An 18,494-nucleotide genomic window follows, 5' to 3' on the forward strand; every position below is an offset into this window, starting at 1 on the left:
ACGCACCCTCCCTGAACCATTCTATGTTCATGGTGCACATCCTCACTTTCACTCACCACATCTCCCATGTCTTCCTCCCCAACCCACAACACACTTCTTACACACTTTCCTCAACCCTACACCACACCCTTGTGCACTCCCATGAATCCTCCCCAAATATCAAAGCACCTCCCTTCACATCCTTCTCAATCCACCCCATGCCTCAGGTACCCCTGTGTACCAGACCTGCACATAAACCCCTCTCAAACTCCTCAACTTGTGCCTCTTGCACGCTTCATTGCTCATTACCTCACCCAGCAGAAATCATTCACTCCCGGCCACCCTGGGACTTGTAACTTCCTGCCAGCTTCCCCACTGACTTTCTGGGAAACTGGCAGGATGTTACCATGCCTAAAAACTACAGGATTCAATTAATGATGACAATTATGACTATGGGGATTGCTGTGGCTAAGCAGTGCATTCCACTTTACAACTACATCACTTAGTGGTAGAAATGTCAGTCTCAGTTGCTGTCATAAGTCAAGGACTATCTGTAAGCCTTGGTGGAGCAGTGGGCTAATGCCTCCTTAAGTAACACCAGCTGCCTGCAATTAGTGCAGGTTCGCATCCCACCAGGCTCAAGGTTGACTCAGCCTTCCATCCTTCCGAGGTAGGTAAAATGAGGACCCAGATTGTTGGGGGCAATAAGCTGACTTTGTAATAATGCCGCTTAATAAGCAGGTATATACATAGAATGAAGGCTATTGCTAAGCACATTGTGCTTTAGATTGTAAGCCGCCCTGAGTCTTCGGAGAAGGGCGGGATATAAATGGGATTAAAAAAATATACTTTGCCAGTTTATTACAGCCATGAAATTAGGAGTCTAAAATGTAGGTGTCCAGCAACAAATTAATTCCTAAACTCTGCTGAAGATGTTACCTAGCCTGGTAACGAAACGTTTGGAAACCAGCTCACAAGCTCGGAGAACACGCCTTCACCCTCAAGAACTGCATAATGTTTGAATAAATAGAACAAAGTGGCATAAATATTTTGTATGTGAATGAGCAAAGGAAAAGGCCTGGGAGCATCATGGAAAAAGCTGGAATGCTGCATTTTGATTGTTACATTTTACAGTTGTATTTGTAGATAACACCAAGTCAGGATTTGCCTTGCTTACAACTTTATGGTTATTCCTAGTTAGTTTCACCGTATTTTTTTTCTATTACCTGTATTTTGAGTGAAAGGACAAAAGTCAATTCAGGAACAAACTATAAGTCTGGGTTAACTGTTAAAACAAGCCAGGTTTATAAATGGATTTTAACTGCAGTTTGCTTTTTTAAACAATCCTTAGGATAGATTTGCATTTTACATTAAATCAAAAACAAAGTGGCTTAGCACTAAATGAAAACCAGACCAATAAGACAAATGAACTGTTCAAGGATTTGTCCCATTGAATGCTCAGAATTTAAATACTCTTAATTTTATTTAGATTAGCGTGAAAAAAGTAGAGATTTAGTTTTCACAATATCAAAAACCTATGCAGATCTTCCTTTGTTTTCTGTTCCATACTTTAAAATCATAAGATTTGAATGTATATTTTTTCTAAGATGAAAGCAAATGCTATTTCTATAGAAATAAATACTTTCCAATCTGGCTAAGACTTCTAATTGGCAGTTAGTGAAGAAAGAGTGCAGTAATGCAAATTTATTTACTTCTAAATTAGTTTGAGAAATATAAATGCTGGGGGTTTTTTTTGTTCAAAAATGCTTCTTGCCTTTGCCATCTATATATTTATTTAGGCATATTTTAAGCCCTTGGATTTCAAAATAATTTACAGTCTCCATCCCCAAAACATGAAACAATAGTCTACTATATTATATCAAGAAAGAATGGCAAACAAAAATTCTTTAATAAAAGAAATGTTATGCTATGTACACAGTTGATGGTCCAGTTCAGATGTAGTATGTCAAAAAATTCTTTAACATAGTCTTATTATTGGCAGTGTCTATGTTGATGCATGCTATCAGTTGCTCTCACTTGGCATTCTCCTGTCACTAGGAACAACTAAACCAGATATTCCATATTAATTTAGCAGTATTTTTAAATTGCAATACCTAGCTTGGTTCTCAGATGATGATGAAGATGATGATGTTTTAAACTTGTATGCTGTCCAAACTTTCAATGTCTCTGGGTGGAGAACAGTAGCAAGTAATCCTGGTTTTTATGTTATATTAAATAGAATACCACAACTCTCCAAATAGCTCATGCTGAGCCTTCAGAATGTTTTAAAACATTAAAAATGTGTGAAACTTGCAAAATCTGTCAGTTTTACATAAAATCTTACAAGATTTCAGGCAAGAATACATAGACCTAATCAGATTTCAGCCATTTGAATATTTTTACTGCAGTCTGAAAAGGATAAAAGATCTTAGTTTATTTAGTATCCCATTGGTAGAAAGAGCTAAACACTAGTGATTACACAGTAAGTTTGCTTAATAAAATAAATAAATAAATAAATTTCTAACAAGTCAGATGTATAGCTACTTAGGTATAAGCTAAACCGGGCCTCTAGCCTACACAGTTTATGATCTACAAACCATTAACAAATTTATAATAGAGTATATAGGTAAAATTCAGTTTTCTGTTTAATAATTTTCAGCTGGTCTTTAATGGAGTTGAGGTGCTTTGTCAGTCATAGCATGTTTCATCCCTACAGCCCAAGATATGTGATGCAATAATTTAAAAACAATAAAATTGGCTACATAAACATTAAAAACAGTGGTGCTAAACCTCAGCCATTAAGAAACAGAAAACATTGTAGAGTAAAAATAATCAACTTCTCACTTCATTGAGGTAAAAGTTTCACTTTCAGGAATCATTAAAAAAAACTACATACTATTAAAGCTTAACATGCCGGTGGAACTTTTCAAAGTAGCACTTCATAATTTTTTTATTAATATAATAAGAAAGTGGGAGGGAAGAGATGTGTGATATCAAATTACTTAGATCAAATATAGTACCTCAAATTGCTCCCAATATGAAATGAGTTCAGATGTTGGTGCATAGGTGTTACCTGCACTGAGTAGCCTCCCTTCACCCAAGCAACAATATGCATTGATTAGAACAGGGGTATCAAACTCACCACGTCACATGACGTGTTGCAATGTATCACAATTTTTTTTCCCCTGCCAGAGCTGGGGTAAGCTTGGCTTCCATGTGACGTATCCGGCCCACGGGCCAGCAGTTTGAAACCCCTGGATTTGAATATGTTACACTACAAGTATTTTACTTAACATTCCATTTCATTTGTTTCCTTTTTATAAAGCATAGAGATACTGCTATCAAAGTGTATGAAACTACTTCGTCAGTTATCTTAATCTATATAAGTGAGCAAGTCTACTCAGTAATCATAATTGATCTTAAGGAAAATCCCTCTGTTCTCTTATATTATTCTTGGGGGGTGGGGTTTAAAGGTTTACAATTTACAACATTTACAACAACTCAGCTTATGACCACAGTTGGGACCAAACTTTCTATTGTAACTTGGTGCAATCATAAAGCAAGTCATGATTTTATGACTATTTTTTACCATGGTCATTAAACAAATCATGCAATCATTAAGCAAATCCAGCTTCCCCAATTGACTTTGCTTGTCAGAAACTGGTTGGTGAGGTTACAAATCAAGATCAAGTGAACCCAAGATGCTGCAACCAACATAAATATGAGCCATTTGCAAAGTGCCCAAATTGTGCTCTAGTGACCGATGGTAAGATGGTCATAACTTTGAGAATAAGTCATAAATCACTTTTTCTGAGACCACTGTATCTTTGAACTATCGTTAAACAATCATAAGTCAAAAACTATCTGTAACTTCACAAATTACAGTTAATATGCTATGTTAATCTAAGGTTGATCTAAGGGGCATAATAAGAATGGAATTAATTTGAACTAATAGGAATGGAATGGAACACTTTTCGTTTCTTCCAAAATTGGGAAATTCCCTGATACACACACACAAGTAAGGGATTAATATTAGTTAAGAAAATAAGAATGTCTAAACCAGACATGTCAAACTCGCGACGTCATGTGACGTCGCGCAACATATTGGGACTGTTTTGCCATTGCCAGAAATGGGATGGGCACGGCTTCCACCTGACGCGTCAAGCCCGCGGACCGGCAGTTTGACACCCCTGGTCTAAACTCTATTAAGAGATGAAAATTCATGTTTTCAGTATCTACAGAAGACCAAACTGACAGTAGTCAAGTTCCAGTTCTGTCAAAGAAACTGCAACACAGCCGTAAAAAATTTACAATAAACATTTAAATTGTTCAATGGAAATAACTATTTTGTCAACTTGTAATGATTAGAATGTAAAGCATTTGCCAATTCTAAAATCCTAAATCATGATAAATCCTAGATATGTATGGTTGAGGTCCGTGGGCCGGATACATTTTTGGTTGTTTTTTTGTCCTGTAACAAATATTTCACTGCTATCTTGCTTCTTTCAGTGGTGGCACTCCTAGTACCCGAATAACACCAGAATTCTCTAAATGGGCAAGTGATGGTGAGTATAAAATGTAGCAGACTGCTTATTGGCCTAGTACAGGGGTAGGCAACCTCGGCTCTTTTATGACTCATGGACTTTAACTCCCAGAATTCCTGAGCCAGCTATGCTGGCTCAGGAATTCTGGGAGTTGAAGTCCATGAGTCATAAAAGAGCCGAGGTTGCCTACCCCTGGCCTAGTAGATGCTTAAGAGACTGAAGATGAATATTTTAGAGTGCATTTTTGGGAGGTCACAATTTTGACAAGATACAGTTTTCCTTTGTATACAGCATGGGTGTCATGTGACATGTCGCAACGTATCATGACTTTTTTTGCATTGCCAGAGCTGGGGGTGGGCACGGCCTCTGTATGATGCAACTAGCCCATGGGCTGGCAGTTTGACAGCCCTGGTATACAGTATAATCCATGCTGATGAATGCATGGTGATGAATGCATTAGAACAGACATGTCAAACTCGCGACGAGCTTTTTCCTCATTGCCGGCAATGGGGTGGGCGCAGTTTCCTTGTGACACATCCGGCCCACAGGCCAGCAGTTTGACATCCCTGTCTTAGAACAACCAAACCTTAAGTAAAATCATGGAGTCAGCTTGGAGGGATATTTTATCATACATATTCTGCCTTCAGCATATTCAACATCAGATAAAGATCTTTGAATATGCTAAGTTTTCACCTATTTAATACATTTTTTTTAATTTGGCTGGTTATCTTTTTATTTCACTTTTTTAAATGCATCTTATTCTAATTTCTGTTGGCTGGGAACGATTGCTCTTCTGAAAAGTAGGTTACAGGTTTTTAACACAATCTTTTTAGAATTGAAGTATGCCTATTTAATAGTGTAAACTATGAAACCCAAAACAATGTTAATTTTTATACTTGTTCAATACCTATACTTGAACAAAATAATATATGTGCATGAAGTCTAAATGAAGAAAGTAATGTCGAAATGCAGTTCTCTTTCTCTGATGTTGGCTTTCTGGAGGTCATTCTTAAATTCTAATTTGTGTAAGAATAATTAAGCCTGTGATCTCTATATATTTTTCGGTTTTCTTCAACAGCAGCCATTATGGTTAATTGCGAAAGCTGGTAGTCCAAGGATTCTAAAGATTACCAGCTTGTCTCATTCCGGAATTTATTTGAGGATATTTAAAATTAGCACTCAGTTTCATTATTGTGTGATTAGCATTCTTGTGTGTTTTTTTACAAGGTATTTAAATTTTTAGAAGGAGGCTTTTACTCATGCTGTGGTTTGATATGTATTTGAATAAACTTTCTTTATTGATTGAGTTCTTCCCCCTCTTCATAGAAATGCCATCAACAAGTAACGGGGAAGGTAGTAAACAAGAGCTTGCGCAAAAGACTTGCAAGAACAGTGACATAGAGAAGTAAGTATGAATTGTCTGTGTATATATTTGATGGTAACAGGTGCAACATTACAGAAGATGCCTTGCAGTTTATCACTATCCAAAACTCAGGCCTAGATTTTTTTTCCCCCAAGTAAAACCACATAGCTTTTAAAGCTGGCACTCTCATAGCTGAAAATCAAAGGTTTTCTTTCGTATCCTTTTGTTTTTTTAGCCTTTATAGGAATTCCATATCTGTAGAAAGATAAAAATCCATTTTGGTATATTGGCTCTAAAAGATGATTTTATGTTTCATTTCTAGATCCTCAGTGTAGTTTCCGAGGCTTTAGAGGGATGATAGCAAATCTTATCCTTGTGTTAAATTCTCTATGGTATCAAAACGCTGCCCTTTTCTTTCCCCCTGGGATGTGTTATTTTTCAAAAGACTTACTCGTTATGCCCTTTCTCCAGAATAGAATTAGATTATCTTAACCTTCATTTCCACTGGGAATGAGTAACATGAGACAGATCATTTTGCTCTACAAAGAATGGTGACAAACCAAAAGAGGGGTTCAGAGCAATGCACAATGCTGTCCCATCTTCTTACAATCAGGCAGGGCCACATAAAGTGATATTTAAGCTTTATTTCTTGTGAGTTCTGGGTATAATGTCGATTGCATTGAAATCTTCAGCAGAGAAATACTTAAAAGACTAAATTGCTCATTAAGTGACATAGAATAATACAGGTGCACGAGGTCTTTTTAGCTGTGCATACTATGTAAAATGTGACCAGGTTCACACAGATAGGTCATTTTTAAAAACATTCCTCTGAAAGAAAAATATCATGGCAAATTGTGTGTAAAGTCTTTTGAGGCTGTATCGTGCACAAATACATTGTTTGTAGTGATGATATGCGTTGTCTGGGTAGTTATAAGAATTGAGAAGATTACCGTAGGGTAGTCTGGTATATATGCACATTTTAATCATGGAAAAGCATATTGGAATGCCTTTGCAGGAACAGAACATTCTGCAGCAAGCTAGTAATACTGTCTTTTACATTGGGCAAGTATAGTCTTCTGTGGTTTGAGTATTGTACTGAACTTGTAAGTGGTGTGTAGGGGCCACACTCCAAAATCAAGGGGGTTAGTGAATGTTAATATATCCAGTAATTTCCTCTATAAAATATATTGCTCTCCCATTGTTTTCTATCATTCCTACCTGCAAAATTGATTTTTTTCTAATAGCATTCTAATTCTCCCACTCAAAATATAGGGTTTTTTTTTAATTTACATCTGAAGTATTGCAAGCAGGAAGGGCTAAAATATACCTCATATTGATTCATTGTAGCTGTTTCAATGCTAGAAATAATTCCAAATAACAGAACTTGTAACCGTTCTCTGATGGACTGACTAGCTACAGAGTTAAGGATTAAAAGTTAGAAGACAAGAAATCACAAAAACAACAGTTGAAAGAAGGCTAAAGTAGAAATAATGGAGGGGAAATAAATACAACATGAATTTAAGAGATGGCATGGAGTTCAAGAAAAAAAGATAGTAGAAGAAAAATAGGTAATTGTAGCTAAAGTGCTAGAAAAAGGGTGGTGAATCTTACTGCAAATTTTACTAAAAGCTGCTACTTTACCAGAAGACAAGAAGAATAGTCCACATTTAAAACAGCTGGAGCAATAGCACTTTGGAACAGGAGATAACACAGAGAAACATATTTTGCCTTGTGCTGCCTTGTCTTGGTAGAGAAATTGTTAACACTTGCTAGAGCCAGATCTTACCTAATGAGCTATGCAGGATTTTGGTTTAGGTCAGGGGTAGGCAACCTTGGCTCTTTTATGACTCGTGGACTTCAACTCCCAGAATTCCTGAGCCAGCCTGGCTCATGAATTCTGGGAGTTGAAGTCCATGAGTCATAAAAGAGCCAAAGTTGCCTAGCCCTGGTTTAGGTGATGTCTTATACTTAACTTAAGTTCTTGGTAGTAGTGTCTGTAAACAGCTGGGGAAAGCAGAGGGAATTTTTGTTCTTTCGCAATTTAAATATTTGCCTTTAAGTATTAAAGGGAGAAAGAAAGAAAGATAACTCTAATGAATTACTGTCACAATGCAGCTTTTCAGCTGTGCCAACTTAGTACGTGTTTCTTGCTGTGCTCTTCACTGCAAGGAAGAGCAGGAAGTTAAAATGAGTTGTTACTTACCTCCACAATTTGGGTTCACGTTAGCTAAGGGGCATTCAGATCTGGGGCAGCATGCCCTGTTTCTGCTTTTTAGGAATAAATGGGGTTTAGGGGTCACAGACTAGCATTTGAGGTAGGTTGCATATGGTCAGTTTATGGACCTCTGGTGGATGCAAAGGAATTCAGTTTTAGTCTCGTCCAGCAGTCTGTCAGTTTCATTGGTTAAGAACTCTCCATAGTTGTCAGTCTTCTCAAATCTTAGCCTTTAAAATTGAAAAACACTTGTCCAAATGATGAATTGGTAGCATCACTTTGATCACATTATCTAAATGTTTCATTCAGAGCTGCCCGGAGGAGTCGAAACTTTTCTAAGTGATGCATACAATAATTTTGTCCTGTGAAATATAGACTTGGTGCTTCTTTTTGACAAATCCTGATATATCATGGAACATTCAAAAACCTTTGGCTTTCAAAGACCAAAATTAAACTTGGACAGTCAACCTCTGTAACCTTTCAGAAAAAGTAAAAGCCAATTACCATTTCTTGCCCTTGACAGCAGTTCTTTCATAAGATAGCCTTTCTGGAAATAGGTTGCTGCCATTAGTTAGAGGCTCTTAACTCCATTGGGAGCAGAAAACAGTAGTTAGAAGCAAAGATTCTGGCTGTTTTATCCTACTTTATCCAGAATTTATGTGTGATAAATTGTTGCTGCTGTGATAGTTAAACAGTTAGAATGCTGTGTGTGAAGAGGTGGGTTCTGTTAACTTAATTGATAACGAGTATCAGACCTTGGGGTCTGACAAAAAGGTGGTGGTGTTTTGTTTTTTTTATTCCTACTGTCTAGCTGCTTCCACCTGCACTGCCAAGCCATGATATATGGTGACCCAGCCCAGCTAGCTAAATTGATTCATCTCTAGTTCCTCGCTCTTAATCTGGAGCTAAATTGGTTTCATTTTTCTTCTTTTGGATGGTGCTTGTGGCGGGTTCTCTGTGGGAACACTTCCTTCTGTTCATAACTTTAATTTTTGCTTTTAAATCTGGACATTATTGATTATTGTGTTAAGCTCCATATAATGTCTGATTAGCATTTTAAAAAGTGTTTAGAAGCACATGGTTTATCACTTGTGTCAGCTGGGACTGCCCACTTAGAACAATGGTTAATGGAGTTAGCAGTGATTCTCTTTATTGATCCTACTTTTATAAGAATGACATTCATTTTCTTTCCTCTTTCCAAAACAAAGTCTTGGTATGGAGAGCATCTCTTTAATTAGCTAATACAATACAGTAAACTGCCCTTCCTCTGGTGCAAAGCTAATGTACTTGGGTTGAAAGTTAATGGAATATGTGCTGTGGGCTTTTTGAAGCTAAATCCCTGGCATGTCAAACATCTTGCCTCAGTAAGAGATGAATTTGCTGGTTGTTCCCTTGAGGATCATCTTGGATCTGCTTTTTGTTTAACTAGCTTCCATTTCAATCCAACTTCCTCAGTTGCTGCTTGAATTTGATATAATAATTGTCATTGGCCCAGTTCATTTGGTATTCTGCAAAAACTCTGCTACTCTGTGAGGACCGATTTTTAAAAAGGGATTCTTTTAATTTTTATTGCATAAATTCTTCCTTCACTTTTAAATCTATTACTTTTAGATTTCTTTTTAAAAGAAATTTATTAAAATTGAATACTACTAGAAGATAGTGCGTAGAATTAGACAGTTTAGACAAAGCGTATCAGGATGTTTAAAAATATGTGATTTCATTAATTATAATGTATGATTATAATAGTAAGAACTAAAACTAAAATGTGGAGAAAGAATAGAAAAAAGAAAATGCATAGGGGAAAAGAAAATAATGTAATAAAGAAAAAAATACGTAAATAAGTGACTTCCAGACTTCATCACAAGTACATACAAATTTAGTAATTCTTCACGCCCCTAAAGTTACAAAAAGAGAGATCTTCATCCCATCCCTTATTTATAAGCAAATCTTTAAATCATAAACTTTAAAATCCTGATATTAGGAAAAAGCCCATAAAGGGTTACCTGAACTTTACCAAAAAAATCTTATTTTAATCTTGATGAAATATGCATTCCTTCCTTTGCCTTAATCTTTAATTCAGCCAAATATTATTGTAGAGTTTTAATTCTCTTCAATGTTTCTTCACACTTCTTTGGAGCTTTTTTCATGGCTTTGACAAGTTCCTTTTATAAATCCAATAAGAAAACATTTTCCAGGTCATTCTCTTTGTTTATTATTTGTATTTCCATTTTAATTTTTAAACTTTATTTATTTTTATTTATTTATTTATTTGTTTGTTTTTTTATACCGCCCTTCTCCCGAGGGACTCGGGGCGGTGTACAGAGCAAGGTAGGTATACAGTTAAACAATAGTAAAAACAAATGAAACCCCAAGAGCTATCAGGCCAGGCCGGACTGCTGGAACAGGTAAGTTTTTAAGTCGCGCCGGAAGGTGCGAAGGTCGGGGGCCATCCGGTTTTCGGTAGGCAAGCAGTTCCAGAGGGTTGGCGCACCCACTGAGAATGCCCTCCCCCTGGGGGCCACCAGCCGGCATTCTTTGATCGGTGGCACCCTGAGGAGGCCCTCTCTGTGGGAGCGCACAGGACAGAGGGGTGTTGACGTTGGCAGAAGGTGCTCCCATAGGTAATCCGGACCCATGCCATGTAGGGCTTTGTATGTCATTGTTAGCACCTTGAATTTCACTCGGAAGGCAACCGGAAGCCAGTGCAGCTCACGGAGGAGAGGTGTGATATGGGAGTATCAGGAGGCCCCCAAAAGTGTTCGTGCAGCTGCACTCTGCACCAGCTGAAGCTTCCGAGTGGCTCTCAAGGGCAGCCCCATGTAGAGAGCGTTACAGTAGTCAAGGCGAGAGGTCACAAGTGCATGGGTGACTGTACGTAAGGCATCCAGGTCCAGATAAGGTCGTAGTTGGCGCACCAGTCGAACCCGAGTGAAGGCCCCCTTGGTCACAGCTCCTATGTGATCTTCCAAGGATAGCTGTGAGTCTAGGACAGGGGTAGGCAACCTCGGCTCTTTTATGACTCGTGGACTTCAACTCCCAGAATTCCTGAGCCAGCTGTGCTGGCTCAGGAATTCTGGGAGTTGAAGTCCACGAGTCATAAAAGAGCCGAGGTTGCCTACCCCTGGTCTAGGAGGACACCCAGGTTGCGGGCCCTATCAACTTTAGTCAGTTTCTTTTGTATATCCAGTAAAGTGTGCTTTTCCAAATCATTCTCTTGGTCTGTTATTTGTAGTTTCTCTTTTGGTACTTTAAAAATAAAGTTGTTTTCACATCTATTATTCCATCATTAACATTTTTGGGACATTATAGAAGCAGGCATCATTACCAACAGTGTTGATATTGTACTTTTTAAAGATACTCTTTAATGTTTCTGACGTTATAACATTTTGTGTCATTTTGTAAGAAGTATTAAGTGACATCAAGAACAGACTTGTGTTTTTTTCTCCTTCTGTTTAGAATCTTTACTCCCCTCTAGGGTCCAATTTCTCAAATCATAAGTAACTTTCTTTTGTTATGATGTACAATAGCCAGGATAGCCAAAATAAATCTGTTTCCCATGAGGTCATTTATTTTTTTATAAATTCCAAAATCTTATAATAAAACTTCTTATAAGTTCCAAACTTATCTGGATTCTTAACCCATTTATAATTTTCTTAGATCAAACTCTTGTTCAGATTTTTGCCATTTATTTCAAATTCTTTAAGTTCTTAAGCTTATAATTAATTTTTTTTTGTTGTTGTTAGCTGCGAAGTCGTGTCCGACCCATCGCAACCCTATGGACAACATTCCTCCAGGCCTTCCTGTCCTCTACCATCTTCTGGAGTCCATTTAAGCTCACGCCTACTGCTTCAGTGACTCTATCCAGCCACCTCATTCTCTGTCGTCCCTTTCTTCTCTTGCCCTCAACCTTTCCCAGCATTAGGCTCTTCTCCAGTGAGTCCTTCCTTCTCATTAGGTGGCCAAAGTATTTGAGTTTCAGCTTCAGGATCTGGCCTTCTAAAGAGCGGTCAGGGTTGATCTCCTCTAGGACTGACCGGTTTGATCACCTTGCAGTCCAAGGGACTCGCAGGAGTCTTCTCCAGCACCATAGTTCAAAGGCCTCAATTCTTTGGCGCTCAGCCTTTCTTATGGTCCAACTTTCACTGCCGTACATTGCAACTGAGAAGACCGTAGCCTTGGCTATACGCACTTTTGTTGACATAATTAATTTTACCTTTGTTCGAAGTTGAAGATAAAACTCCCCCAATGACTTTTCAAGTTTGTTCTGAAGTTCTGCAATAGCTTTTTAAGATCATTGTTAGGAAACTTGTGAAAATGATTAGAAAGTGAGGTTGGGAACTTAACTGTCCTTTAAAAGGCTTGGCCACAGTTGCCAGCAAGGTGGCTTATCCATTTGTCCCAGTGCTCAAACCCAGAGAAAACAGCTGTCCTGCTATCTCCTCATGAGAAGCAGTTGTCCAGAGCACATGTGTACAATTTCCTGTCCTCCTCTTAACCTGGAGAATTTCCAGGATCTACTTGCCAGTTCCTTGGTCTTTGCCATAGTCATTGGCTTCACTTTTGCAAAGATGTCTTCAATTTGCCACATTCCCCCATAAGTGTGCAAGGCCTTTCAGGATTTGACCTGAGTTCTTACCCTTCTGTTTAATCTCTTCCAGTATTATTATTTTTTTATTTTATTTTATTTTTTTGGGGGGGACACAAATAAGTATTTCTAAAATTGAACTTGTTTCTGCTTCATTTGATAGTTGGAGCTTATAGTTTCTGGTTTAGTCTCTTATTCTGCCATTGAAAACAATTAATGTCTAGGAAAATTCTTTTGCCTTTTTATTTTAAAAATAGATGAAGGCTTATTGTAATATTTACTTCTGTCCACTTTCGGTGCTTATCTCCATTATAGCATGGCTCTTTAATCATTTTTCCCCTGCATTATTGGCTCCTAAATCTTGGCAGTGCTGTGTAGCTAGACTGTTCCACCTATGTGCAGACAGCAAACATGACAACACTTCAATTTCCTCTACCAAAAAGATGCTTGCCACATAGCACAGTGCCATCTTGGAATCAAGGCTTTTTGGGGTTAAGAAGCTAGCCTCTTAATTCACAGTGCCAATGTTCAATTTTGCTTTCTGCCACCAAACTAGATTGCAGGCCAAGGAAAGAGTCTGGGTTAGTGCCCCACTGGGTCATCTCCCATTTGTTTTCCTCAATTTTGTGTTGTCATAAATTCATTCCAGCCCGTTGTGCTTGATCAGTTTATCTCTGTTGGGGCAGAGAGCCCTGCTAGCATGATATATGACATGAAACATTGTAGCCAGCCTCTCCATGAATCACTCCAGCTGTTTGTTGTCAGCATGAAAAGCAAACAGGGCCAGGCTGCCGAGTGTTGACTAGGATGAGCTCAGGATGGGAAGAGACATGACGTATGAATGTTTATTTAATAATTCTCTAATATTTCCAGCGGAGTGTGGCCGTGGCTTCTGAGGTTGTGGGGGAAAGAGGGTGGTTGAAAGGGAAACTCTAATCTGCTAGGGTGGGTCATAAATCAGGCAGACAAGATCATTAATCAGGAGTGGAGCAAAAGTAGAGGGAGGTGGGCCTGGCTGCCATTCCCAGGAGCAAAGGGGTACACTCTTCTTTTCCATAAAACAAATCTCATTTGGGATGCAGCTCCAGCTGTGCCGCTTACATAAGAGCAAAGCCAAGGCACTGGGCCAGTTAAGCAAGCATGTGTGCTACCTTTGTCATAAGCCTTAGCAATTTGAGTTCACCAAGCATTAAATCCCTTTATAATTATCTTCTTTATATAACTCTTCATGCTTCTCATGGTTGATTGGGCAAGATGCTTGTTTGGTTTAGAAAAGGGTTTTATAAGAGTGAGGTCAATGTGTGTCTACAGATGCGCATGAGAAAAAACTTTTTAGTTTCTCAAATTCACTCCGAAAAGTTGAGCCATAGTCTGATCATCTATTCAGATACATAATAAATAATAAAGGGTTTGATTTCAAAAGTGAAAGTAACTTTTCTCCTTTTTTAAATCTATATACTACTAAAATTCTTGGGTCTGTTTAACCTTTAAAAGAGAAAAACGGGCAAAACTTTTTCAGCCAGATACCTCAAATGGGCTAACTTACAGAATGCATCCATCTAGTACCCATGTCTCCCATGATATTGAAATTTGACAAATTTTATAAAGTATTTTATGACATAATACAAAATATTATGCTAAACAGTGCAATGTGGGCTTTCAAGACAGATACATCTCTGAATATCTCCCTGAATGTTTAAGAATTTTTACAGTGCATTAGAAGCTCTGTGCCATTGTTGAAGGCATCAAGGAATCTGGAAAGATGACCCAACTTGTTTAGTTTGACTTAAAAATTGGTTTTCATTTCTTGCTTTTAAGAATATGGAATCAATGTTTAATGTCAACCTGGGGGTTTATCTGCTAGATGAAGGCTTTTTCAAACTGTGTTTGAAAACTGAGAACTTAAGGGGATCCTTAAGAAACTAGATGCAACCAGAAAAAGTTCGTTGACCACAGCCTATTTTCTGTGTCTAGAGATTTGCTGCTTGATCATGAATAGTGGGAATCTGTTTTTAAACTAATAGGTTCCATGGCCTGACAGAGTTTGAAAATCCTTGTGCTAGATGCTTGTAGAATGTTAAGCTATTCCAGTGTAATGGAGGGTTTTAATTTTCACTATATTTCTTCCTTCCAGGAAGGTGTAGCATTCAGATTTCAACAGAAGCTCCTTGTTATTTATTCCAAGGTTAAAAATAAATTGTGAGAAACCCTGAAAAACCCATTTTCATGCCTACACATTTTTCTCTGTTGTTTCCTCCTTTGTTAAAAGGGAGATACAAAATACAACGTAGAAGTTGCACTTCAAACAACATGGCTATTTCCATGCCACTTTCCATTCCAATGTAATCTTCACTGACAGCAAAGAAAACTGGTTACCATGTGGGTATGAACTTATCTAACTAATCCTTTTTCAGTCATGTGAATCAGCACATGCAGGTCATGGATAAGCCTCCAAGTTAATCAGTTCTACCCATATACCATAAGAGAGGGCAGAATTTTGAGAGTAATCTTTCAACCAACTCTTCAAAAGTGGGAGAGTTTGCTATGTTAAAGGTTTAACCAATTTTTGGAATAAAATATATGAAAACCAAGTCAGGTCAACTAATAGTTCACATCTTAATAAAATAATTTTACTACAAAGGCTTTGTAAGATAGAGAAGATAATCTCATCAGTGGGAGCACAAAACTGCTTAAGAATTTAAATTATCAATAAGTGTGTGGGGATTAATACACTAAAGTATAGAAAAACCAGGGTATATGCTAAAATACATTTTAAATGACAACAAAAATGTGGAGGTTTACAATTGAAGATCCCTTTTGCCTGTTACATATTTGACTACAAAGTATAAGCCTCAGTCTGGCATTTAAGTATTCAGTACTTCTTGCTACATTAATCACCTTCAGGGTATGCATACATGACTTGGTTTGGGGCAACATTTATAGCAACTAATTTACAGACTTTCAGTGAATCCTGATTTATGCTTCTAATCAGATTGAAATCTACTACATGATTTGGGTTCCTCTAAATCCAAATAAAAAGTCAATCAATCTCTCGTTCTCACTCGCTCTCTCACAAACACACAAAGAGAGAGAATATCCCAGTTAAGCTCAAATCTTTTGCTGCAAATTCTGTTTATAGCTTAAGAATCAAAATCTGTTATAAACTCATTAATTTTGGCCTTCAAAGATAACTAAGATAAACTTTGTGTGTGCGTGATTGTAAGTTTTTAACAGATTTTTAGAAAATTTAAAAAATACAAAAAAGGATAAGAAAAAATAGCTAAAAACACATAGAATGACATTTTAATGTTGCTTTCTCTCTTTTCATTTGTTTCCCAACCATTAAATATTTATACTTTATATTGAATATTAAGGTGTTTTGCTGATATGTTTATTATTTCATCTATTATTTTGGTTTGTCCGTATAATTCTTTTCCCAGAAACCATATTTCAGATGTCCTTGTTAGCCTTGCTACGTGATGTGTAGTATATAGGAGAGCCATTTTTTCAGTGTTGTATAAACTCAAGGCATTATAGGTAGCTCCAAAATGAACCAATTTTATAAAAAAGTGTTTTTGGAAACTGGTTAGAGTAAAATAGGACAGTGAAACTTCATTTAATCCAAGTTACAAGATAATTTGAATGTTCTGCTGCTCACCAATTCTTTGGAAATTAAATTCTGAGCCTCAAAAATAGGTGTCTGAGTTCAGGAACTACTGTACATAGACATCCTATGCTCTTTTGTAGGAATTACTGTGTATGGTTTCACAATGTACATTCTACTGATACTGAAGTCCTGTGTCAAGATTCATGTTAGATCACTGTTACAAATTCTGTGGATAGGATAACATAAAATGTGCCTTGAATTGAATTTGACTTGTGATAACCTCATGGACATAGAGCAATAAGACTTAGATTTACATACCCCTTCATAGTGCTTTACATTTCTCTAAGTGGTTTACAGAATCAGCATATTGCCCCCCAAAATCTGGGTCCTCATTTTACCAACTTCGGAAAGATGGAAGGCTGAGTCAGCCTTGAGCTGGTCAGGATTGAACTCCTGGCAGTGGGCAGAGTTAGCCTGCAATACTGATTCTAACCACTGCCACCACAGCTCCTCTGTTGGCAACAATTGTAGAAATGGATTGCCAATGCTTTTTTCAGTATGTCTTTTTGTTTTACTTGCCAATCTAGGTTGCAGCCATGAGGTTTCATGGTGGTTTCCAAATATTACTAGTCTTGATTTAGTTTGTTCAAGATTAGCCAAGGTTGCCTAGATGCTACCGTCTATAAAAATTGGTAAGAGTTGCATATAGTTACAGATAAAGAAATCAGTGTAAGTGTACTAGAAACAAACAGCATTCTCTTCCCTCAGTTTAATGGACTCGATTTATGGTTTATTTTATTTTGCTACCATACAAGCCCCTAAAAAAGTATTTTCTCTTGCAGCAATAATTTAGCATTTTATGAAACTTTTAGGAATATTTTGCTCAATCAGAAAAGTCCCTTTCCATTTTTTTTAAATTGTGTGGAAATTTCTTTGGTTCTGCGTCTCCTCCCCCGGCAGACATATTGGACCCCTCAGAAGGAGGATATAGTTGAGTATCTTTCTATTCCCTTTCTGAGATATTTCAAATTTTCAACAGTGCTGTTAACTTTAATTTGTAGAGTTGTTCCTTACAAGTGAAAAATCAATGGGGGGTTCTTACAGTGTGAAATTCAACTGTCAGTCTTGAGCTTATAGAGTGAGTAAGACATCTTAGAAGAAAAAAAATCAGTCTCTGCAGTGCTCAGCTGGGCTATATCAAAATGAAGCCAATGCTGATAAGAATGTTTCAGTCAAATAAATTATGATTGTCTATGAAATACTGGAGCTAGTCCACAAGGGAAGGAAACCAGGACTTAGAAAACACTAATTCCCCCCCCCCCCGAGGAATTTGAGAAACTGAGCTATGTAAAGTGTGAGCTTTAAATTGCTATCACCATTTATAGACAACTGGTCCTAATTTAGCCATGCAATATTTCATAGATTTTGCTTCATTTTAACTTGATAAAAAGCAAATGGCCTAGCTAAGCAAATAGTTTTCTCAAAATGTAAATGTTGTAAATGGAAGCAAGAATTTCTATGCATAATTTGCCAGAGCTGCATCATACCCGATATAAGGGTGAATTATACATTTGACATTAAGCAGCAGCATCTGAGGCAGTAATTGTATACAGTTATAAAGGAGTCAAGAGAAACAAACCTGTGTTTTGCTCACATTTAATTAACATTTTGAAGTCACTCTTTTTGGAATTGAGGTTAAATCAACTTAGCATCACTTAGCATCATAAATGGCCTAATACTACTCATCAAAATTTGCCTCTAATTTGTTATTTTTTTTCTAATTCTGATTTTTGTTTTGTTCTAATATAGACAAACTCTAATTTTTTAAAATATGGTTTTACCAAATGAGAGTTTCAGAAAATATGGTGCAATTTTGCCTTTTCAGCCAAAGTGTAGTTTAAATGAAAAAGTTTGTTTTGATTTTGACAGATTCCAATTAAGACTTAACTAAAAAGGAAATTAGAAATTTCTGTTCCCTTCACAGCATTCTAGATAACGAATGAAGACATGAAAATGTACAAACCTGTTGCCCATAGTAGTAAATATTAAGTGAAAACTTGCCAAACTGACTTGGGAAGCAATAGAAAATGAAGGGATGAATGAATGATCTTTTTATTTGCCTAAGTACATAACTGCAGAAACATATTAGTATTATTCCAGCCCAAATCTGTATTTAGAGAGATCTTGAATTAAGAACAAAC

The 18,494-nt window shown here is 37.2% G+C and overlaps 1 protein-coding gene across 1 annotated transcript in view; it reads left to right on the top strand.

Annotated features, from left to right (window-relative positions):
• RNF220 (ring finger protein 220) overlaps positions 1 to 18,494 on the top strand; it is a 336,566-nt gene that overhangs the window by 291,042 nt on the left and 27,030 nt on the right. The window contains 2 exon segments of the mRNA XM_081322276.1: positions 4,489 to 4,544; positions 5,850 to 5,928. Of these exon segments, the coding sequence (XP_081178402.1) occupies positions 4,489 to 4,544; positions 5,850 to 5,928 (135 nt within the window).

The sequence above is a fragment of the Vipera berus genome (assembly GCF_964194415.1).
Source record: "Vipera berus genome assembly, chromosome: 3".
In the NCBI taxonomy this organism is placed as follows: domain Eukaryota; kingdom Metazoa; phylum Chordata; class Lepidosauria; order Squamata; family Viperidae; genus Vipera; species Vipera berus.